Source organism: Hibiscus syriacus, unplaced genomic scaffold, assembly GCF_006381635.1.
Source record: "Hibiscus syriacus cultivar Baekdansim isolate YM2019G1 unplaced genomic scaffold, ASM638163v2 tig00110503_pilon, whole genome shotgun sequence".
NCBI lineage: Eukaryota > Viridiplantae > Streptophyta > Magnoliopsida > Malvales > Malvaceae > Hibiscus > Hibiscus syriacus.
Window position 1 is genome coordinate 4,411,771 of NW_024062764.1, and position 25,218 is coordinate 4,436,988.

Genomic DNA, 25,218 nt, shown 5'->3' on the forward strand with positions numbered 1-25,218 from the left:
TTGGCATTACACACGGCCCATCGATCAAGCTCCCCGGAATTAGTCTGGTTCCACTTTTGGTTATCCTTTTTCACTATCATACACTGTAATTTCACTTCTTTTGACATCTGTTTCTAAATCTGTTTTGATATCTGCTCATTCTGAACCTGAAATGACCCGAATGTGAATTGCTCATTTTGAACTTGAAATGACCCGAATGCAAATTGATTGAAACAACCTAAATGACATCGACTCAACATGACCTGACCCAAAAATCCAACTTAAAAATCCAAATGACTTGCATCCCAAACCTGAAATGACATAAATCTGAAATCAATCAAACTTACGTTGCTTTTTTTTTTTCAAAAACAATGACGATTAGGTTTCAGCTGATCATACAATCAAGCATATGTTAGATCCATCAATCAATGTTATTGGTATTGCTACATTTTTAAGATCGATTCGTCCAAAAGATTCCACTGCAATTATAAGAAATTATTGTCACGTCTATAAACTAAAGGTACTCCTCAAATAAGAACAGATGGAGAGAGTTGGAGAAATATAAATATGAAAACTGAACATATTTGAGCAAAAAGCTAAGAGGACTTACTAAGCACGATAATGATACAGACAAGGTTAATTTAACATTTGAACAGACAAAATTTCCCGATTAAGAAAATAGCATCATCCATCAGGTGAAGATTAACGGTCCCATCCGGAGGGCCTTCGTCTTTCTCTCTGTCTCTCACTAGAACTGAAAGAAAAGAGCAGAGTATGAGCGTAATCAGCATAGTAGTAGAAAACAATAAAGCATCACAAAATGGTGTCATAAAATTTTCAGTTGAGAAAATACCTCTCTGAGTTCCTTTGGTTAGTGTTTTGTCCAGCACTTTGTGAAGTGTTCGATCCTGATGTAGGAGCAGTGCCGAATGAACTGGTCGTCTGAGTATCTCCACCAATGGAGCCACCGGATACAAATCCAGACAAAGTTGGTCTTCTGATACTTGAACTGCTATTGAAACCTTGACTATGAGGGTTTGATGAAGCAGCAACAAAGTTACTCTTCATTTGTGCCATCATGCCAGTTTTCAGAGAATTTACAGCAGCTTTCCGACTTTTAACAGCCTGGGAAGAAGCATTACTGGATTGCGGATTATATCCAATACCCAGACCGTAATCAACTCCACGCACACCTCTGCCACCCCCACCACCACCCCTTCCTCTACCCTTCTTCCCTCCTGCATGTTATATAGCACACATCACTTCAGAGTTTAAAGGGCTTTCATAAATGCAATAAACAAGAATTATCTTGGAAAAACATATAAAGAAATGGTTAACTTTTTGTCATCTACCTTAGATTTTTTTACTTCACAAAAGCTTAAACAAAGTTCTAGTTACATACAAAGTTACATGCAATCACATACATAATAACTACATTGTATGTCAAAGAGAATCATACCTCCTTTTCTTGCATCACGCTTGGACCTAAATCTCCCATCCTATTTATAGACAAGGCAAGTATCAATACAAAATTATCATATGCATAGATCAAATCTGAAATCTACAGATTTCAAGAATGGAGAACCAGGTAAGTGTTTAAGATAGTTCCATCAGTTATAGCATCGTTGCTTGAAACTGGAATGCAACATAGAAGACCACCAAAATTGAAGCAAAAAAAGGGTGTTGCCTATCACTTTCTATTAACTTTAGTGAAGGCCATTAGCTACAAAATAAACATTAGTTCAAGTGATTAGGTTACCTTCATAGCAAGATCCATCAGTTCCGTTGAGACATTCTGCCCAGCAGCAACTAAACTATTTACCAATTCACCAGCAAACCGAGCCTCCTTCTGAGTTATAAGAGTATAAGCAATGCCATCTTTGTCACCAGCACGACCTGTTCTACCAATACGGTGCACATGCATGTCCATATCCTTTGCAATATCATAGTTCACAACCGACTTAATTGACTTGATGTCAAGACCACGAGCAGCAACATCAGTAGCGACGAGAACATGGTAGATGCCAGATTTAAACTTTTGTAGAATTTCCATTCGAGAAGCCTGATCTTTGTCACCATGAAGGGCGCCAACCTTAAAACCCTTACTAGAAAGCTGAGACTCGATCTCATCAACAGTAGCTTTCTTGGAAGCAAACACTAAAACATCACCCTCATCAATCATTCCAGGTAGCTTCTCAAGAAGCCAGGGTAACTTCTCAGAGTCGGAAGGAATTACATGAACATGCTGAGTAATATCCTCATTAGCTGTTCCCACCTCTCCAACTGTAACTCTGATTGGATCACTGAGAATTTCCCTGGCTAACTTCTCTACTTTGTGTGGCATTGTTGCTGAAAATAGTAAGGTCTGGCGGTCAGGTCTGATTTGGCCAACAATGGATCTTATTTGTGGTTCAAACCCAAGGTCAAACATTCGATCAGCCTCATCAAGCACCAAATAAGTTGCTCTTGTCATTGTGAGTGCCTTCATTTTTAGCATGTCTATCAATCGACCAGGTGTAGCAACAACAATCTCACATCCCGACTTGAGTTCCTTGAACTGGTCAAGTTTGGACATTCCACCATACACAGCAGCGGTGCGTATACCATAGGCTTTTGCAAATTTCTTTGCTTCCAAGAATATTTGGTGTGCTAGTTCTCGGGTAGGTGCACATATCACTCCAATTGGACCCTCCTCCTGAAGTTCGGGCTGATCCATAGTGTGGACAATCATAGGAAGCACAAAAGAAGCAGTTTTACCAGAACCCGTTTTTGCTATACCAATAACATCCCTCCCCGATAGGACAATAGGTAAGGCCTGGCACTGAATGGTGGTTGGCTTTTCATACCCTTGTTTTGCAATAGCACGCATTAGTTCTGGTGCAAAACCACAGTCTTCAAATGTCTTAACAGGTCTTGGGACGTCAAAACCAGAAACACGAATAGCTAAACTCTTCCGGTATTCAGCAACTTCTTGCTCACTCATTCCTAGAAATGAGAAAAAATTTGAAGCAAAAAGAGTTTAGACAAAGAGCGACCCCAATCAAGAATATAATCCCTTATATTAAGAAAAAAGTGGCAAGTTATAAATTTATAAGCAATAATGTGTATATGGCAATGATGCATATGATTTCAATACAATGCCAAAAATCTCCTAGGATACTTAGCTAACCTAAAAGAAAAACTGTAAATCAAATAATCAATAATGCGTCTTAAGTTATAAATCATATGCAAATTTTATACTTTATTCTATCTTTAGAAACTATGCCAGTACCACATAAACGATAGTCAAGAAATTAAACCATATTCCAACTCTAAGAAATTGTAATTATCCAACTAATCATATAACCATATAATTATCATTAAAAACCAAAGAAGAGCACATTTCAGATATAAAACTATCCAATATACATGTTTTTCCTACAAGAATTGATTCTGTTCCTAAACATCTTACACTCATAATACCATATAATTTGCAATTTCAGTTACCTGAAACTAAAGCCTTCTCCTCATAAAAATCTTTATTAAACGGCTCATACTCAATGGAACTGTGATCAAGGGCTGGAATTGGCTCTATCTTCTTCTTATCGACAACCACCGGATTATCATCCGAATCATACTCCAACAAACCCGCGTCAACTGCCTTGGCAGCCGCGTAAACCTCCTCATCGGAATTATACCCAGCACGCAAAGCATCCGCCGCCAATGTCAGCCCAACATCCTTCTTCGACCTCAAAAAACTCTCCACCAGATCATCCTCATCTTCGTCGTCTCTATACCTCTCCGGCTTCTCCTTGGGCTCGGGAGCCGGTTTCGCTTTCAAATCCTCCTCTATGCCCTGCATAAACGCATCGAGAGGGTCGATTTCGTCACCTTCCCCACTGTTTCCATCGTCGGCGGGCTCGTTTTTGCCGGCGTCGGTGGATGTATCGTTGTTATCGGCGTAATCGATTTCGTCAAGGTCGTTATCTTCGTAGTTGTCGTGGGCATGACGAGAGGAAGGAGGAACGTAGAGGCGTTGAGAAGCCTGGGATCGCTCGAAGTTGTAGGTAGCTTGACGGTCTATCCCGAACCCTTGGAATCCGAATTTGCGCTTCGACATGGTTAATCCTCTCTTTCCTTAACAAAAAAAACCCTAATTTCAAAAGGGTTTTGGGAATTTTCTCTTTTAGGGTTTGGGACGCAATGGAAGACCACTACTACAAATTTTGTATAATTCGTATAGCCATTGGGATAATTCTAGGAAGTTTTTGAGTAAATTACATCACATGCCATTCTATTATCAATAGCTTTACAATTGCACACTTTCTCAAAAGGTCACAATTGATCTACTTAATTTAGAGGTGAGTATTTGATTGAATCAAGTAAAAAAGTTCAAGTCATTTGAATTGATGAGTCTCGTTTAATAACTTAAATTTTATATTAAAAAAAATCTAACGGAGTCGAGTTTATAAGATAATAGTCAAGTTATTCATATCAATCGACGGTACAATTATTTAAATATCGTAATCAATTAATTATATTATAATTTTTAAAATACATAAAGTTAATTGTAAATTTATTAATAATTTAATAATTAGCGTAAATTACTTTAAAATAAACTACTTCATTATTAGAATAATTTGAGATTATTTTATTTAATAAAAATATGTTTTTCTAAAAACATATAATTAGAAATAGTTATAGATTACTTTTAAGTTTCTTTTATATTTTTAAAAAAATAACATCTAATTTGAAATTAATTTGCATTAAATGATAATTATAATCTTTTATTTTTGAATCTGTAATGGTTTATGGGTATTTTTTGTTAAAAAAAGGAGAATTAGAGTACGAAATGGAAAAAAACATTTAATTTTCAACCATTTTGGAATGGAGATACGGGGATCAAACCCCGTGCCTCTCGCATGCAAAGACGGCTCTACCATTTGAGCTACATCCTCTAATTGGTAATTTTACCTAAATAACCCTAACAATGAAATATTATCTCTTAAACATCCTTTCATCAAATATTATCGATCTAATACTCTTTTCGAAAAATCACAGATTATGATGCGTGTTTTCGCAGGATTTTATTCGAGCTGACGTCACGATAGAAAAACACGGATCATAAAGAGCGCTTTTGTGGGCTTCTGTCCGAGCTGGCTTCACGTAGTAAAGGAGCGGATCATGAAGCACGTCTTTGGAAAATCTGACACGTGGTATGTTTTTTTCTTTGTTTTTATTTTTATTTTTAATAAGAATAAGTTTATTTTTGTGATATATTTTTCTTTGTTTTTGTGGTACATTTTTCGCTTTTTGTCTCTATTGTCTAATAATTCTTTTTTTTCTCTCTCAATGTTATATTTGACGATGCTACAAATGATCAAGATGACATTTTATTTGTAATCCTTTCGATCTTTCTTGATATAGACTCTCAGATTAAATTTAGATACACGATTTTACGTTCATATATAACTTCTCTTTACGCCCGGTTCTGATTTACGATTCTTGGTAGTCTTTCAATAGATTAATCTCATTTTGTGATTCGTTTGTTATTGCAGTCAGGTACGTTCGTATCTATTTTTTTGTTCTGGTTTTTTGGTTAGAGTTTAACATTTTTCATGTATGGTCCTCATATGATCTAAAGTAACTAGTTTCAGTTTTATAAAAAAATATCTAAATCTTGTATTTATTTTATGATGATAAATATAGACTCTCATTGTAATTTTGAATATTTTTAATTTGTAATAAAACTAACAACTATTAGAAAAATGAAAATAGGTTTAAAATAAAAGAAAAACTAAGAATAGTAGTCAGTGTGAATATTTAACCGAATTAATTTTTTTTAAATTAATCAAATCAATAAATCATATTTCATTGTTTAAATTTTATTTGAAATTTTTAATAAAATTCAATTCAAATAAAATTACTATAAAACCAGCTCCTCGTCGGTGTAATATTTACCTTCCGTCGGCGGGTTCTTTGTTTGTTACATGAACTCCAGTTCCGTTTTATGCCACGTGTTTTATTTTCAGTAAATGCGCGTTTCATGATCAATATTTTACTACCGTAGCACCTACTCGAATAGAACTCCACAAATGCACCGGCCACAGATTATGATCCGAACTTTTTCACCGTAACACCAACTCGAATAAAATACTGCGAAGTCGCGCTTTCCACGTTTTATTAGAGAATATGTTAGATCAGTAATATTTAACTGTTAGGGTGATTTTCTTTTTCTTTTACATTATATGATGACGACGAAGCCGAGGCCTTGATCACTAGCAAATCGAAGCCTCTTCCACTCTCAGACCATCACAAATTTCTTCACGAAATCCAAAAACCCAAACGCTAAAACTATGTTTATCATCGACTGGTTCTACGGCGTCCTGGCCTCCCTCGGCCTCTGACAGAAAGAGGCTAAGATCATGTTTCTCGGCCTCGATAATGCCGGTAAAACCATCTTGCTTCACATGTTGAAAGACGAGGTTCGTTTCCTTTCTCCTTTTAAACATTTTCCCATTTATGTTCCGTCGTCAAATTCTGTTTATTCCAAAGTTATGACTTCGGATTCTGTCATTCTGTTTATTGTCTAAAATCTCAGGTGTTCATGATTATTTTAGCTTGAGAAAAAATTGGGTTTGATTTTGTTTTCTTTTTCGATTCTGGAAATTGAAGTTAAACCCTTTTGAATGCTTTGGTTTTCTTTGAATTTGTAATGGAAAATGAGGAAATTTGACAAAGATGGGTAATTTAGAGATGTTGATTAAGTAGTGAACTGTTTACAGAGATTGGTTCAGCACCAGCCAACTCAGTATCCTACATCGGGGGAGCTTAGTATTGGGAAAATTAAGTTCAAAGCTTTCGACTTGGGAGGTCATCAGATTGCTCGCAGAGTTTGGAAGGATTCCTTGCCAAGGTAACCAAAATGCCATGTTTCCCCCCTTAGCATTTGCTTGGTTTAGGGTTTCATTGATCTTATTTGTTTCTCATTTTCAGCTTTCATGTTCATTAGTTTTAGTTATATGTTGTAATTCATTTTGTACGGTGCTGCAATCTTACTTGGTATTCGATGATCAGATAAGTTGCAACGGATCGGTTATGTTTCGGATTTTGTTTTCTCGAACAATCATTGCTGATATGTGAATTTCTTTGTGTTCATATGTTTTGCTTATGTTTTTATGCTCGTGAATTTTCAGTGGTGTTGGTCTTGTTGATCATCTTATTGAATACTTACCAAAAGTCTAAACTATTGTACCAGTCTGCTCTTCATGGTTGCTCTTTTGTTTTCCTTTATAAAGTTAATCTTCAAGTGTATTTCATTTTAGAAAGATGGCCGAGTGTTCTTTGTGCCGCTGTAGCATTCTTCAACTTTGTAGCTTGCTGTCGGTTGATTTCGTGAAGATTTTTCCGAAGCAGATAATTTGAAAAGCACAGAAATGATAGATTCTCGGTGAGGCACGGGTGGTTTTCTTTCCTTTTTCCCAATCCTACTTTAGGGAAGGCCTGCCTGGTTTTTGAATGATGTGGTCTATAATTTCCGGTTGCAATGCTAAGGTTTTATCATAAAGTCGATGCTTTCAAGCAACATTTTCCGTATACAACTGAGTTCACATGGCGTTCTTTCTACACGCTGCGGATGTTGCCTCTATCTCGCTTTGATTTGTTTTCTGATGTGCATGTTTGTCGTTATTGCTGCTTGTTATATTCGATAATGCAATGGGGTGTCTGGTCTTGAGTGAATACTTTGAATTGTGTATTTTCTGGGTTCCAGGTGGATGCTGTGGTGTACCTGGTAGATGCCTATGATAAAGAGAGGTTTGCAGAATCAAAGAAGGAACTCGATGCACTTCTTTCAGACGAATCCCTCGCCAATGTCCCGTTTCTTATCCTAGGAAACAAGATTGATATACCTTACGCTGCCTCGGAGGATGAGTTACGTTACCATCTCGGGCTCACAAACTTTACCACCGGAAAGGGAAAAGTAAACCTAGAGGACTCGAATGTCCGTCCACTAGATGTATTCATGTGCAGCCTCGTTCGCAAAATGGGGTATGGTGATGGCATCAAATGGATGTCTCAGTATATTAAGTAAGGTAACAGATCGGAGAAACGCGTTAGTTTGATGTTACAAACTCCCAAACGCCGATTGCACCGCGTCGTGCCCGACTTAAGGAAAGGGCAAAAATATGTATTCATTGAACTTTTCGAACCAGTCCTTTGGTGTTTTAGGTTTGATGTATTTTGGTTTTGGATGTGTAAATTCTACTTGGTGCAAATCTATGATATTGCTTTAGGAGTGTAAATGAAACTAGTCGAGCTCGAGTTCAATGAGTTCAACAATAAATCAGAATAATATGCATTAGCATACATATATAATCTTTAAGTCTCACCTGAACCCGGTCCGATCCAATCTATATACGAATATATTTACTTTTATTTAATGTCGAAATAGTATCCACAGATAATGTGACATGTGATAAATACTATACACATGAATAAATTTATTAAATGTCCAAATAATATTTACACATGATAAATGCTAGAGAAAATAACCTCAGTGACCAAAAATCCCATATAATATACGATTTTAACCAATTTTTTCCGGATTTGTCAAAATGATCAATAAAATCGTAATGCGATCGTTAATTCGCAACGCGATCTCCATTATCGCAAATCAGTTCCAGATTCGCAACGCGATTATGACTATCACAATGCGATTTTCCAATTTCGCGTTGCGATTTTCCCAATTCGCAATGCGAATAAGTAAATCGCAATGCGAATTTGGAAAATCGCAATGCGAATTTGGAAAATAGCAACGCGATACTGACTATCGCAACGCGATAATACAAAATCGCAATGCGATAATACAAAATCGCAACGCGATACTGACTTTCGCAACGCGATATTTACTTTCGCAACGAGATACTGACTTTCGCAACGAGATAATACATAATCGCAATGTTATTTTCAAAGCGCCATTAGTATCGCAAAGCGTATTTTATTTTCAAATTCCAAACACGAATATTAATATATTGGAACACTGAACCGTCCACAGTATATCCCGTAATCGCAACTCATAACCTAAAACCTAAAATCACAACTCAGTCCCATCTCCATCTCTCACTCTCTCACCCATCTCCTACGAAATCCGTCCCATCTCCGGCGAAATCCGTCTATCTCCATCTCTCAGAGCCACCCTCACAATCAGAAATGGAAAATCAACCAAATCAACCACCGAGGGTTAGTTTTTTTAATTATTTTCTTTTTGAAATTTTTGCATTATTATTAGATTTTTCATATTGAAATTGATGATAAGTTTACTGGTAATTTTAATAATAGATTAACCATTTCACTTAGATTGCTTATTAAATCAACCGAGAATCGCAACGCGAAATGAAAATCGCAACGACAAAATCGCAACGCGATTTTATTCTCTCGTTGCGATAGTCAAATTCGCGTTGCGATTGTCATTTTCGTGTTGCGATTTTCATTTTCAGAAACTATTCTTCTTCTGCAAATTGAAACTTGAATGAATTGCATTACTTCAACCAAAAAACAAAGACAAATAAGAAATTCACAGTGTTGCAAATTTAAGTTTGAAGAATAAACTACTACTCTTTATGTTTATTATTGTTTTTGGTATATCTTCACAGTGTAGTTTTTGGTATATCTAACTTAGTATGTTTATTGTTTTTGTAGAACTTTTATTCGGCTCAATTGACCTTAAGAAATAAAGTCAGCCTGGCCAAAACAATTGCGTCGAAGCTTTCACCTGCACAAAGAAAAATGTTTGAGGATACTTGCTTCGGGCCATGGCTGAAAGTACAACATCCCGGTGGAGATGCGATGTTGACACACCTGTTTCTTCAAACCATGACTAGCGATCTACAAGATACTATACAACGTCGTGATGAAGAGATATGGTTTGATTTTCCACCGGTGTATACCTGTTTTGGGCGGGAGGAGTTTTGCTTAATCACCGGTCTACGCTTCGGACACGATGATGTAGGTCGGTACACTAGACACATTACCCGCCCATCATGGTTATCCCGGGTTTTTCCTGAGCTAGAGAGGCCGAATCTACACGTGGAAGACTTGACGAGATTATTGAATAAGAAAGATGATTTTACACAGAAGGATGACGTCGATGTTGTCCGAGTATGCCTTCTAATACTTTTGCATTCCGGCTTTTTAGGCATAGAGGCCAGACAACCTATTCCGAATGATCTAATCAAATTGGTAGAAGACCTAAATGCATGGAACCTATTTCCGTGGGGCTCTTATTTATGGAATGCTACATGGAATAAGTTATCGTCTGCCTTGGATGATCGAAAAAGTTTGCATGGCGATGGTTCCAAATACACTTTGACAGGCTTTATTTGGGCCTTTAAGGTAAGAATTTTTATATAATGTTTTCAAAATTATAAGTAATTATTTAACAATTACTAATGTTTGTTATTATATTGTTTGTAGATTTGGATATTTGAGGCCTTTCCCGCCATGAAGACATATGCAATAAAAACTTCAAATGATATTCCCAGGGCTATTTCCTGGAAGAGGAAACGGACCTTGCAATGGGAAGATTTACTACGGTATACGACAATAAATAATGTAAGTTAACATAAATACTACCATATGTTTATAAACAAGTTATTACTAGTACACGTTTAACTTTGTTTGAGCTTTTATATTGTTAGGAGGCCAACACTCCATTACAGAGGCTGACACCCACGAAAGCTGAGCTTGCCACTGATTGGTGGCAAGCTAGTAAGCGTTTTTTTGATGGCACGGATGATGAGCAGCCTCCACTTCGTGAGCCATCACCTCACCCAGAGCTATCACCTCACCCAGAGCCATCACATGATCGACCCGACTATACACCTCTACAACGATAGCCATCACCTATTCTGTCACATCATCAAGCCTCTTCTCCACCATCACCGCAAGATAGGCGACCGGCAAAGTTGCCACGACGTTTATCTCCCTGTTCTCCACCTCCACCTCCACGGGATGAGTTAGGGGAGTTACGTGTTGAGGTCAATGCCTTGCGTGAGGAGGTCGGTACTTTACGCAAAGACGATGGTGCATGGCGTGTTGAGGTGTCTACTTTACGCGGTGAGGTAGCCGCTCTACGTGAGATGGTAGCATCGTTGCAGAATGAGGTTCATACTCTACGCAATGAGGTAAGTTTAATATTTTTCATATTTAACTTGATGATAAATTTACTCGTAATTTCACTTAGATTAACCATTTCACTTAGATTGCTTAATAAATTCATTCGGTTGCTGCCAATACTGCTAAACTATTTTTGTTAGTATTTGTTTTTGGTTTTGTTTTTGTCTTTTGGTTGAAGTAATGCAATCCATTCAAGTTTCAATTTGCAGAAGAAGAATAGTTTACTTTCGCAACACGAAAATGACTATCGTAATGCGGAAATGGCTATCGCAATGCGAAATGAAAATCGCAACGAAAAAATCGCAATGCGAAATGAAAATCGCAACGACAAAATCGCAATGCGATTTGTGTTTCGCGTTGCGATTTTGTCGTTGCGATTTTCATTTCGCATTGCGATAGCCATTTCCGCGTTGCGATAGCCATTTCCGCGTTGCGATAGCCATTTCCGCATTGCGATAGTCATTTTCGCATTGCGAAAGTAAGTTTCGTGTTGCGAAAGTAAACTATTCTTCTTCTGGAATGTTTATATATGTTGTCCTTTTAAATGTTTATATAAGTGCTTACTTTTGGAATGTTATCTGATGTATTTTGTGAACTATGATAGAATAATGACTTGGGTGAATACAATGCAAGTTTGAAACATATTTGTCTTTGTTTAATATCATGTCTGTTTATTTACTAATTTATGTATTAATTTTTTTTAGCGGCCCGATAAGGTGGATGCTTTACGTCGGGTTTTCCTTGCACGACGGAGTTCACGCATCAGACGGCGTGCACGTGCTATTTCGTCTCCGTTCACCCCAATGGTGCGAAGACTCCGCAAGAAGAAGCCCGACTCAGCTGTCATCCTTCAAGAGTCCCTTTCAATCGTTCAAAAGGCCCCTATCATCCCTCAAGAGTCCCCCCCACCGTTCAAGAGGCCACTGTCATCGTTGAAGAGGTCCCTCCCACCATTCCAGAGCCCGATTCACATGGGGTAATATATCGAATTATTGAGAAACCCCCACCGTTGCCGGACATGATGGATGAGAGTTGGCTCTCGTATGAGTTATCGGCTAGTACCCTTCCGGTATCTGAAGTGGAGAGGAGACAACTACCGGAAACAATTCTGGATAATACCCTTTGGGCTAAGACCGCAGTTGATTTTTATCTACATGAGCGGAGCCAAGGGTGTTACACTGACATAAGCAAACTCAACGATGAGATGTATTTGTTGCTTAATCGGTCTTGGTGGGGTGTGTTATTAGGGGTTGAAGACAGTGACTATTTCGATGGGGAGGTAAGTCTTATATTTGTCTTATATATGATTTTGATTAATTTTTTAAATATTAATGTAATTCACTAATATATGTCTTTTTTTGTAAAACAACATATCGATTCGTGGGTGTCACGTCTTCTAATAATAAGGAAGCTTAGGAAAAATAAAAAAAATTCGTGATATACAATAATGCCGGCGGTTTTTCACGCAGTTCACTTGAAGAATCAACGAGACGAATCATTTTCGTTGGGCAATGGACAAGCTAAACTTTATCCTGCATGGTGGGAGGTCGATAAAGTTAGTGTTTATTTTTTAAATTTTTTAAAGGTGTTCATAAATAAGTGCGCAAATAAATGAATTATTACTTATGATTGCAGGTGTTTATCCCTGTTTTGGAACGTCGTCATTGGCTTCTCGTCCAACTTTAGCTCCCATTCCTGAAGATAATAGTATATGACAGCATGATAAATTACATATCACTGTCTGATTTGAGAGATATTATCAAGGGATGGAGCTCTCATTTGGCTAAATTCTTGGATGGGATTAGTTATTGGACTCATTCTGGACACAAGAAGCCAAAGAAGTTCAATGTCACAGTTGTCAGAGACGAGACCGCGCCACAACAATCACCAGGAGCCAGAGGGGATTGTGGTCTTCTCGTATGCATGTGCTTGGCGCGTTTGACGACGGGAAGCACAGAGTTTCTACCTCCCACCGATAGAGATAGAGCTGCAGTAGGCTTATGGTTTCGGCATTATATGGCTAGAGCGATAAATTTGAGACGCTGCCTACCTGCATCCGCGTTATGAAAGTATCCATTATTAATTGGTAAGTCAAATGCAAGTTTTGTTAACATATATACTCCTTTTGGTTTGAAAATGTTTGGTTAAGTACCTAGAATTCAATAATTTGCTGTTTGTAGGTTTTAGATGTGTAGGAAGTCTTGTTTGAGCAAATGTTTGGTTTCTGCAGGTTAATCCTTAAGTGAGCTGCATGAAATGGATGTACGGGTGCAAAAGTTGATTCATTGATTCAATAATTGATGAGGAAATAAGAATTATTATTATTTTTTGATTGTTTAATTTATTTGTAAAAAATGATTTGTAAATGTTGATTTGTTTAATTGATGTGTACATAATTCTTATTTGTGCTTGTTTAATTGATTGAAATGTAATAGTTGATTTTCAATATGCATTATGTTGAAGGCAAAACAGACTATCGCAACACGAAACTGACTATCGCAACGAGAGAATCGCAATGCGAAATTAAAATCGCAATGCGAAATAAAAATCGCAATGCGAAATAAAAATCGCAACGAGAAAATCGCAATGTGATTTTCATTTCGCATTGTGATTTTATCGTTGCGATAGCCATTTTCGCGTTGCGATTTCCCCGTTGCGATAGTCAAATGAATGTCTAATAAGTGATAACAACTGAACAGATCATAGCAATGTTCAAACTCAAGTTACTAATACATGCCTAACTGAAAATGTTAAAAGTGCACACATAAAATACACATAATACAACGTTTGCATTTAAAAATCACCTAAGTTAACAGTCCCAAAAGGTGAAGCCGGTTGTGATTGGGATTTTGAAGATGATTGCGATTTTCAGAATCTCGTTGCGAAAGTCAGAATCGCGTTGCGAAAGTCAGAATCGCGTTGCGAAAGTCAGTATCGCGTTGCGAAAATCAGTATCGCATTGCGATTTTGTATTATCGCGTTGCGATAGTCAGTATCGCATTGCGATTTTCCAAATTCGCATTGCGATTTACTTATTCGCATTGCGAATTGGGAAAATCGCAACGCGAAATTGTAAAATCGCATTGCGATAGTCATAATCACGTTGCGAATCTGGAAACTGATTTGCGATAATGGAGATCGCGTTGCGAATTAGCGATCACATTGCGATTTTGTTGGTCATTTTGACAAATCCGGAAAAAGTTGGTTAAAATCGTATATTATATGGGATTTTTGGTCACTGAGGTTATTTTCTCTAAATACTATATACATGAATAAACAGACACGTGGTGGATTTTGTTTTCAATAGGCTTAATATAAAATTAAGTGTTTAAATTATATTTAAAATTGATTTTTGGTGGTTAAAGAATTTTTGTTAAAAATATGTGCCGAATGTATTTTATTTTACACTTTTAAGTGTCTATCATTAAAAAAATTATTAAGAGACATGTGTCGCGTTCATATTTTTAAATAATATTTTATTTAGAAAATACATATATAAATGTGACATGTGTCGCTTAACGAATTTTTAACATTAAACACTTAAACGTGTAACGTAGAACAGAGTCGGCCCTCGGCCAGGATAACAAGGGCATCCTCCCAGGTAGGGGTGTGCAAATCCAGGTACCCGGTAACATCCGGGTCAGTGATTTCTCGGTCCGTGTCTCGACCTGGATGTTACGGATACCCGATAATCGGGTACCCGGTAATCGGATACCCATTTTTTTCATTTTCAAATTATTAATTTAAAAATATATATATAAATTTAAATGTTCGAAACTTTGAATTACATACTCCAATATCCGAACATAAAATTTAAAAGTTCGAAATACAAAATCTAATAATTCATAATATAAATAATACATTATATATATATATATAATAAAAACCAACCGGGTACTCGGAAAAACTAGATTTTGTGACCCGGGCCCGACTTGGGAAATGTCGGGCCGGGTACCTGAGCCGATCAGGTAATTTTTTTTTAGAAAATTACCCATTTTTTAAGTCCAGGTCGACGGATCAGGTCAATCGAGTCTGGTAGTTTTGCACACCCCTACTCCCATGACCCACAAATTAAAAAAAGTATAATATATTTTTTCTTTTTTTATAATAAATTTTAAAAATTAAAAAATATTATTTATTAATGTGTCAATTGTCATTACTGAATTTTTATATTAACATTAAGAAATTGGTCCACTTCCCATAAAAATCTAATTTAATATTTTTTCTTATAATTTATTAATGGTATTTCTAAATTCTCATCATCAACTCACCAAATTTCTTCCTTATTTTCCATATCAATAAAAAAATTATTAATATTATTTTTTTCTTCAAAACTCAATAAGAGGAGAAAATTTAAGTATAATTAGTTTGCTTATTCTCTCTTTCATATTTTACAATTCCTCTTAAAATTATTACTTTCACTTTTTTTATTTATCACAAACACAGTAAATTATCATCGATTGTGATGCTTGAATCATAATAAAGATTATTTTTATATATTTCCAAATTCTAGATAATTTTTTTTTCCAAATGTTATGTATTGAAAAAATACGTTGAAAAGCATTGATGTTAACAGTATCATCAATGAGTTTGCATCAAGAAATGCTCAAAGGCAATATTTTTTATAAGTATTTGTTTGCTTAAATATAATTTTGACATTTTTATATTGTAATGAATCACTATGTTGAGTTAATCGATTGATGGAATCGGCCAAGAGGGGGTGAATTGGCAAAAATATTTGGTGGAAGCTTTTGCAGAAAATTGAAAGTAATTGCACAGTGATTTAGAGTGGTTCGACTTTCTCAACCAAAGTCTACGTCCACTACCTTAGCTATCCACACTAAGGATTTTCCAACAAATTCACTAATTTGTTCTTTCTTTTTAGGACAAAGAGTAACCTTACAATTCCCTCAAGAATTATACCTCAATTCTTGAGCACACTCTTTTTCAAAGAGAAATACACAAATTTGCAAACTTACAAGGAAATCCTCACAAGGTAAGATGTTTGCACAATTCTAGAACAAGAAAAGAACACTAAAAAATAATTACAAATGAGCACAAATGGTGTTCTTGAAAGCAAAATGAATATTGAAAGGAAAATTGGCTTGAATTGCACAAACTTGGTGTTTGATGCTTTCTCTCTTATTTCTCTATGATTTCTTGTTGATCAAAGGCTTCAGAACTTGTTTAAATACTCCCTCAATTGATTCTGAATGTTGGGAATGATTAGTGGAGTCAATGGAGCCGTTTAAGTGTGAAAACAATTAATAAAACAGCTTGGAGCATGAGGGGTATCGGTACCCCTTCATAGGGTATCGGTACCTATGGTGTAAAATTCAAATATTTCGACCGTTATATGCCTTAGGGTATCGGTACCATCTGAGGGGCATCGATACCATTGCATGGATACCATTGCATAGGGGTATTAATACCTATGGGGGGTATCGGTACCTTTCGAGCATTCTGTTATTTCTCGGAACCAAAGTGTTCACAGTAGTATCGGTACCCTATAGGGGGTATCGATACCATACTAAATAATTTTTATTTTTGGCTCGAATATGGCTCGAAATAGTTTGTAAAAAATGTTTCAAAAATATTTTAAGATTGAAACTTAATTTTACACTTGATTAAGGATTGAAATAGACTTTTGAAAGCTTGAAGTAATAATTTTCATATTTGAATAATTTAATCGAATATATAATTCAATAAAATCTTAAAATTAATTAACACTTAATTTGTTATATTGAAACATCAAAATGTTTTCAACAATCTCCCCCTTTTTGATATAACAAAACATTTTAGTAATTTTAAGATTTTCTAATTTGAAAATCATTTTTGAAATTAAATTTGAAAAATTACTCCCCCTTACTCTAACATTTATCCCCTTTAAAACACTTTAACTTCTCCTCATTTTTGTTAAATCAAAAAGAAGACTTTAAAAACTTTAGAAAACAAGTTTTTCCCAATTGATTTTAATTAGATAAAGCTTAAGCTACTAAGATCAAAATCAAGAGAAAGGTTAGCCATTAGTTCCATAATCAATATTCATTAATAAATGTGCAATGTAAATTGGTCATATATTCTAAATGATGCAAAATAAACAGACTTTTAAGTTCAATATTCAAATAAACATATTCAAACCAATAATTACTATCCAAAACATCCAAAGTATCCAAAACAAATTCAAACCATTCAAAGCAAATTTAAACATCCACAAAAACATCAAAATGTTAAAAGCAATAAGTTTGAAATTCAATCCTATGCAACTAAAGCAAAGCAAGGTCTACTCGTCCATAGAAGGATCAGGAGGAGGAGGAAAACGTGCTTGCATCTCAAGAGTAAGAGCATCCATACGTGTAAGTATTTTCATTTGAAACTCCATCTGTTGAGCTTCCAAAGTGTCTAAGCGACGATTCACCGCTTCGTTGTTTGCAGTTAAATGGGAATCGATGGAAGCAAACCGTAGATCAAATGTCTCCAAAAACAAACGAAAATATCGAGGCACTTGATCGTCTTGTGGTGTTGGTTCTTCGGGCTGCTCCGGCTCATCGTTGACTTTGTCAATATCTTGCATTAATTGTTGAAGCTCTAGATCGTCGTCCGCTCCCGGTGGAGCGCGTGAAGAACTAGCTCCCGGAGTTTCTTCAGAAGATCGAATACATTCACCGGTCTCCTTATCCTTTATCCATCCCGATCTCGTTAAGGAAAGAAGATTAATTTGGTTTTTGAGAGGGATGGCTACATCAAGTTGTACCCTAAGCTCAGCTTTCTTAAACAAGTTACTTAGAAGACAACCATAAACTAGACTTGGACAAGTTTTCTTATTAGGAACGAGATTCACGGTGTCAACGAGAATAGAGAATATGATATGAGGAAGGTTAATTTTCATATTATTATGGATACAATGTATCCACCACAAATCTAAAGCTCTAAGAGTGGAGTATTTTCCTCCGGATGGTATAAACCACCAAGAGATCATAAGATGAGGAAATCGATCGTGATGATCTAAGATACTCGCACTCGATTTAACCTTGTAACGGGAACCTACGATTTGTTTTTCATCACATAATCTATTATCATCTAAGCCAAAAGCATGTGCTATAAACTGAGAATCAATGTGAATGCATTGACCTAGAAGATAGGACTGGATCCCTATGGTTGCGGTTTGTTCTCGATTTTGAACGCAAACGGCATTGGAATAGAAAATTCGAATGAGTTATTGGTAAACAATTGGTTCGAGTTGACAGAGTTTATCAAATTTCCAATCTAATAGGGTAGGTAGATATCTAAAGTTCATATCTACCATAGCTTAAAGGGACGGGATGCGTTCTTAGCGAATTTTATATGACTCGAAGTAATGAGAATACCTATAGTAGAGATCTTGCTTATGTCCAGGTTCATTAAAGCACGAATTACCTATAGTCATAAGGGAATCATGAATTTGAGGAGGAATTGGAGGGTTTGGATTTGGAGGTGGGTTTTGAGGTCAGTTTGATCGACTAGAGGAAGACCTAGGTCGTTTGTGAGACATGGCTTATGAAATCGAAATAGAATAGGTAACCTGCAATTTTGAAAACATATGTATGTAAATATATATCAATCCCAAAACTCAATATGAGTCCTCAATATTTCAAGGTTCTCTAAAACAATCCTAATGGGCAAAGTTTTGAAAACTATTTTGAAAATAACGTTTGAGAAACATAATATGTATGCTTTTCATAAAAACAACATAATTGAATCAAAAACATAAATTAAACTCATGTTTTTAGAAAATAATAAGAAAGTTTTATATTTCGAAATTTTGAAAGATTTTAAAAATATTGTGTTTTTGATGAAATTAGTTGTAGAATCTAGTTTAGAAGCAATATATGATCAATGCCCGATAATTATTTCAACCTAGAACTAATTCAAATTCAAAATTTGATAATATAAAAGTTTTTTTGAAAAATACCTTAAAAATTTCGGATTGAGTGGAATTTGATGTTGTTTGCACAAATCAATGATTGAAGCAGGATTGAGAGATGATATGCAACCGAATTTCAACTAAAATTGGATGTTTTGAAGCAATGTAGTGATTTAGGGAGAAAGAGAGAGGAAACGACGGTAAAGCTTAGAGAAGAGAGGGTTTGAGAGAATGAGGATTTTAGGGTTGTTTAAAAACAAAACCCGAAGAGGGTATCGGTACCAATAGGTGGTATCGATACCCATTCAAGGGGGTATCGATACCTATTGTAGGGGTATCAATACCTATTCAAATGGGGTATCGATACCATTCTCAGGGGTATCGATACCTTATGCACAAAAAGATCAAAAATCTGTTTTAAAACACTCAAAATGCTAAATTAATTAGCTCTAGTGGTATTAGCAACTCATATATTGAAAATTAATCATGTTCAATCAATTAATCCTTAAGCTACATTTGAACATAAAGTTAATTTTCACCAAAGAACATAAACTCCCCCTAACTAATAGCAAAGAATGCAATCAATAAGCATTTTTCATTTATTCTTAGAAGTGCTAAAATTATTTTAAACACTAAGTGATGATAGGTCAGTTAAACCTAATTCTCTCCTAAGTGTCCAAAATATTTCTTTGTCTAAAGGTTTTGTAAAGATATCTGCTAATTGGTGCAAAGTATCAACAAATTCTAGAACTACATCTTCCTTAGCGACATGGTCTCTAATGAAGTGATGTCTAATTTCAATATGCTTAGTTCTAGAGTGTTGGATGGGATTTTTAGTGAGACAAATAGCACTAGTATTGTCACACTTGATAGGAATAGTACCTACTTCAATTTCATAATAAAAAAGTTGTTGTTTCATCCATAAAACTTGTGCACAACAACTACCGGCTGAAATGTATTCTACTTCAGTGGTAGATAATGCAACACAATTTTGTTTCTTTGAAAACCAAGAAATCAACATATTTCCAAGGAATTGGAAAGTACTGGAGGTGCTTTTCCTATCTAATTACATCCTCCATAATCTGCATCAGAGAAGGCATGCAAGCTAAAGCTAGAGTCTCTAGGATACCAAAGTCCTAAACTAGGAGTGTCTTTACGGTATCTAAATATTCTCTTAATAGCTAGTAAATGTGATTCCTTAGGGCATGATTGAAATCTAGCACATAAGCAAACACTAAACATAATGTCCGGTCTACTTGCAGTAAAATAAAGCAAAGAACCAATCATTGACGCATATAATTTAACATCCACACATTTACCTCTTTCATCTATGTCAAGCTTTGTTGATGAGCTCATTGGAGTGTCATGCGGTTTCCCATTTTCCAGTCCAAACTTCTTAAGCATGTCTTTGACGTTCTTAGCTTGATTGATGAAGATGTCATCTTTTCTTTGCTTGATTTGGAGTCCCAAGAAAAATGAGAGCTCCCCCATCATGCTCATCTCGAATTCACTTTGCATTAGCGTAGAAAATTCTTGGCAAAGAACATCATTAGTAGAACCAAATATTATATCATCAACATAAATTTGAACTACTAATAAATCTTTACCTTTATGCTTTAAAAACAATGTAGTGTCAACCTTCCCTTTTGAAAAACCTTTTTCAATTAAAAAGTTTGACAATATTTCATACCAAGCTCTAGGAGCTTGTTTTAAACCATAAAGCGCTTTTGTCAATTTAAGAACATGATTTGGATTCAAAACCTAGAGGTTGTTCCACATACACTTCTTCCTTTATAAAACCATTTAAAAAATGCACTTTTAACATCCATTTGGTATAATTTAAATTCATGAAAACATGCAAATGCTAATAACATTCTAATTGCTTCCATCCTAGCTACGGGAGCGTATGTGTCATCATAGTCTATGCCCTCTTCTTGAGTATACCCTTGAGCAACAAGTCTAGCCTTGTTTCTCACTATATTACCACTTTTATCAAGCTTATTCCTAAATACCCATCTAGTACCTACAATAGATTTATTACTAGGCCTTTCAACTAATGTTTATACTTTACTTCTCTCAAATTGATTTAACTCTTCTTGCATAGCCATAATCCAATGTTCATCTTTTAATGCTTCTTTAATATTCTTAGGCTCTATGCATGAGATAAATGCAACATAATTACAAATATTTCTAAGAGAAGATCGAGTTGTTACCCCTTTGGATGGATCACCTATAATTTCACCATCATTGACATAGTTGTACCCTCTTGGGTAAGATACTTCCATTTCTTCAATGGTTGGATTCTCGAGAGAATCATGAGTTTTCTCATCTTTCGTTTCTTCCTATGATAATGGTTCTCCAACGTCATGTCTAACGTCATTTGTATTTATAATGCCTACATCATCATTCACACAAGAATCCTTCCTAGGAAGAATATTATCATAGAAAACAACATGTATAGACTCTTCTACAACTAAAGTTCTTTTATTAAATACTCGATAAGCTTTAGAATTCAAGGAATAACCCAGAAAAATTCCTTCATTACTTTTAGCATCAAATTTGCCAAGATTGTCTTTACCGTTGTTTAAAACAAAACATTTACATCCAAAAGGATGAAAATAACTAATGTTAGGCTTTTTATTTTTAAAAAATTCATATGGAGTTTTCTTCAAAATAGGCCTAATCATTACTCGATTTATAACATAACAAGTGGTATTTGTGGCTTTTGCCCAAAAATATTTTGGCAAATTGTTTTCACAAAGCATGGTTCTAGCCATTTCTTCTAAAGTTCGATTTTTCCTCTCAACAACTCCATTTTGTTGAGGGGTTCTAGGTGCTGAAAAATTATGGCTAATACCATTAGAATTACAAAAATCAGTAAATCCAAGGTTTTCAAATTCAGTTCCATGATCACTCCTAACACTAGTTATAGAGTAACCTTTTTCATTTTGGATTACTTTTGAAAACGTGATGAATTTTTTTGATGCTTCATCTTTAGTACTTAGGAATAGAACCCAAGTATATCTAGAATAGTCATCTACCAAAACAAATGCATATTGTTTTCCACCCAAGCTAATAGTTTTAGATGGACCAAAAAGATCTAAATGGATCAATTGTAATACTCTACTATTGGACACGTCATTAATGGATTTAAAAGAAATTCACTTTTGTTTTCCTTTAGCACAAGCATCACAGATTTTATCATTATCAAACTTTAGTTTAGGCAACCCTCGAACTAAATCACCTTGAATTAGCCGTTGCGAAACACTCATACTAGCATGTTCAAGTCTCCTAAGCCATAACCAACTATCATGCTCATCCTTAGCAACTAGGCATAAATTAGTCATATCTATAGAATCTAAATGCACCATGTAAATCTTTCCTATGCTATGACCAACAAGCATAATCCGATTAGATGCAATGTCAATAACTTTACAACCATTAGTTTCAAACATGACATTGAATCCCTTATCACAAAATTGACTAATACTCAAAAGATTATACTTTAATCCATTCACATATAAAACATTTTAAATTTGTATGGAAGAGGTATTACCTATTGTACCTATACCTTCAATGTGACCTTTTGAATTATCACCAAAAGTCACCTCTCCTCTATTTTTGGCGTTAAGCTCTATGAACCGGCTTTTGTCCCCGGTCATGTGTCTTGAGCATCCACTATCAAGGTACTATGAGTTTGAATTTGTTTTCCGTGCCTTGTAGCAATGCTCTTTTTCCTACAAACATAGATTAATTTCTAATTTTTGGTACCCAAATTCTTTTGGGTCATATTCATTAGTTTCCAAAATCCTAGTCCCCTTAGGTATCCATTTGTGTAGGATATCCTTATCTTTAGTAGTAATGAGTTCTTTAGGAACCCATATACTTCTAATGACTTTTCTATTTGAGGTTCTTCGGGGGACCTCTATGATTGCAGTTTTTAAAACTTTTTCTAACAAAGTTGGATTTTGAATTTTCTCCATTTGCAAAATGTTTTGTTCCAACTTTATCAAAAAAAGCTTTATGATCATCAATTTTCTTTTGATGATCATCATTGACCTTTGAAAGTAAATTTTACAAATCCGAATTTTTCTTTTCAAACTCTTCTAGTTTGATTTGCAAATCTTTGATTTTACTTTCAAGATCGTTGTTGGTTTTGGATATGAGTTTATTTTCATTTTTCAATTTTGAAATATCATTTTTATATTTTAAAAATAATTTCTCATAATCCGAAGCCAACCCATTATATTCCTCTAATAACTTATCATAAGATAAATCATCTAAAACAGATAAGTTAAAGGTTACCTTAGAATCTTCCCCGAATGCCATCAAGCACAAGTTTGCTACTTCTTGTTCCTCTTCATCGGAACCTTTTTCATCGCTCTATGTAGCCACGTGAGCCTTGTGCTTACTCTTTGATTGACCCTTCTTCTTAAATTGTGGGCAATCATATTTGACATGCCCCGATTTTTTGCATTCATAGCAAATGATCGAGTCCTTCTCTTTTGGTTCATTTTTGAAGCCTTCATTTCGTTTGAATTTTCTTCCTCGGTTAGGCCTCATCATTTTTCTGAACCGTTTGGCAAACAATGTCATTTCCTTGTCATCATCATCTTCATCCGAATCACTCTAATCTTTTGTTGATTTGAGAGCAATTCCTATGTTATTCTTCTTCTCCGTCTCCTTCTTTGGCTCTTCTCTTTTCTCAAGGTTTTCCTCTTCTTTAAGCATCATTTTATGCGTGAGGAGAGAGCCAATAAGTTCATCGAGGGTCAACAATTTCAAGTTCTTAGCCTCGATGATCGCCGTCTTCTTTGATTGCCAAGCTTTTGAAAGAGAGTAAACTAACTTCCTTACAAGCTTGTCATTTGGAATGATTTCTCCATATGATTTGAGGCTATTGACAATCGTGGAGAATCTATTCGTCATAGCTTTGACATCTTCATCCGGTTTCATCCTGAAATTTTCATAGCTATGAGTTAGAAGACTAATTTTAGATTATTTTACCTCGTTTGTACCTTCATGGGTGACTTGTAGTTTGTCCCATATCTTCTTGGCGGTTGTGCAAGATGAAACTCTCCCATATTCATCTGGTCCAAGAGCACAAAAGATAATATGGATAGCTTTGGAGTTGAGCTGGAACATTCTTGTCTCTCTTTCACTCCATAACCTCGGGTGAGTGGAGGGTTTGATGTATCCATATTCTATGATATTCCATGCTCCCATGTCGCTTGCTTGAATGAAATACATCATCCTATTCTTCCAATAAGCATAATTAGCACCATTGAAGAAAGGAGGTTTGTTAACGGGCAATGAATCGAGACCGAAGTCGGAGTTTGAAGTATCGACCATTGATGACTTTGAAAATTGATGTAACTCTTCCCGAATCGACTCAAGAGGCGATTAAACCTTCAAATGAGTAAGGCTCTGATACCAATTGTTGAGTTAATCGATTGATGGAATCGGCCAAGAGGGAGTGAATTGGCAAAAAATTTTGGTGGAGGCTTTTACAGAAAATTGAAAGTAATTGCACATTGATTTAGAGTGATTCGACTTTCTCAACCAAAGTCTACGTCCACTACCTTAGCTATCCACACTAAGGATTTTCCAACAAATTCACTAATTTTTTCTTTATTTTTAGGACAAAGAGTAACCTTACAATTCCCTCAAGAATTATACCCCAATTCTTGAGCACACTCTTTTTCAAAGAGAAATACACAAATTTGCAAACTTACAAGGAAATCCTCACAAGGTAAGATGTTTGCACAATTCTAGAACAAGAAAAGAACACTAAAAAATAATTACAAATGAGCACAAATGGTGTTCTTGAAAGCAAAATGAATATTGAAAGGAAAATTAGCTTTAATTGCACAAACTTGGTGTTTGATGCTTTCTCTCTTGTTTCTCTATGATTTCTTGTTGATCAAAGGCTTCAAAACTTGTTTAAATACTCCCTCAATTGATTCTGAACGTTGGGAATGATTAGTGGAGTCAATGGAGCCGTTTAAATGTGAAAACAATTAATAAAACAACTTGGAGCATGAGGGGTATCGGTACCCCTTCATAGGGTATCGGTACCTATGGTGTAAAATTCAAATATTTCGACCGTTATATGCCTTAGGGTATCGGTACCATCTGAGGGGTATCGATACCATTACATGGATACCATTGCATGGGGGTAT

General features: G+C 35.5%; 1 protein-coding gene and 1 pseudogene across 2 annotated transcripts; one reads left to right on the forward strand and one right to left on the reverse strand.

The window, feature by feature from the left end:
- Nucleotides 1-545: 545 nt before the first annotated feature.
- On the reverse strand, nt 546-4,166 carry LOC120129658 (DEAD-box ATP-dependent RNA helicase 24-like). 2 transcript variants are annotated; one of them, XM_039147110.1, is made up of 5 exons: nt 3,466-4,166; nt 1,739-2,964; nt 1,439-1,478; nt 833-1,217; nt 546-733 (listed from the first exon to the last, which is right to left on the reverse strand). In XM_039147110.1, the coding sequence occupies exons 1-5, from the start codon at nt 4,076-4,078 to the stop codon at nt 682-684; spliced, it is 2,316 nt and encodes a 771-aa protein (XP_039003041.1). In that variant the 5' UTR covers nt 4,079-4,166; the 3' UTR covers nt 546-681. The 2 variants fall into 2 exon arrangements, with proteins under 2 accessions (XP_039003041.1, XP_039003042.1); XM_039147111.1 differs by lacking the exons at nt 546-733; nt 1,439-1,478 and having other exon boundaries at nt 936-1,217.
- A 2,025-nt stretch (nt 4,167-6,191) lies between these two features.
- On the forward strand, nt 6,192-8,222 carry LOC120129655 (annotated as a pseudogene).
- Nucleotides 8,223-25,218: the final 16,996 nt, after the last annotated feature.

Bases quoted from the DNA above. Each gene is read 5' to 3' on its own strand.
- LOC120129658 (XM_039147110.1), bottom strand. From the start codon at position 4,078: ATGTCGAAGCGCAAATTCGGATTCCAAGGGTTCGGGATAGACCGTCAA. The intron at 2,965-3,465 runs GTAACTGAAATT...TCTCATTTCTAG, and splicing joins GGAGAAGGCTTTAGTTTCAG to GAATGAGTGAGCAAGAAGTT. The intron at 1,479-1,738 runs GTAACCTAATCA...GTCTATAAATAG, and splicing joins TGATGGATCTTGCTATGAAG to GATGGGAGATTTAGGTCCAA.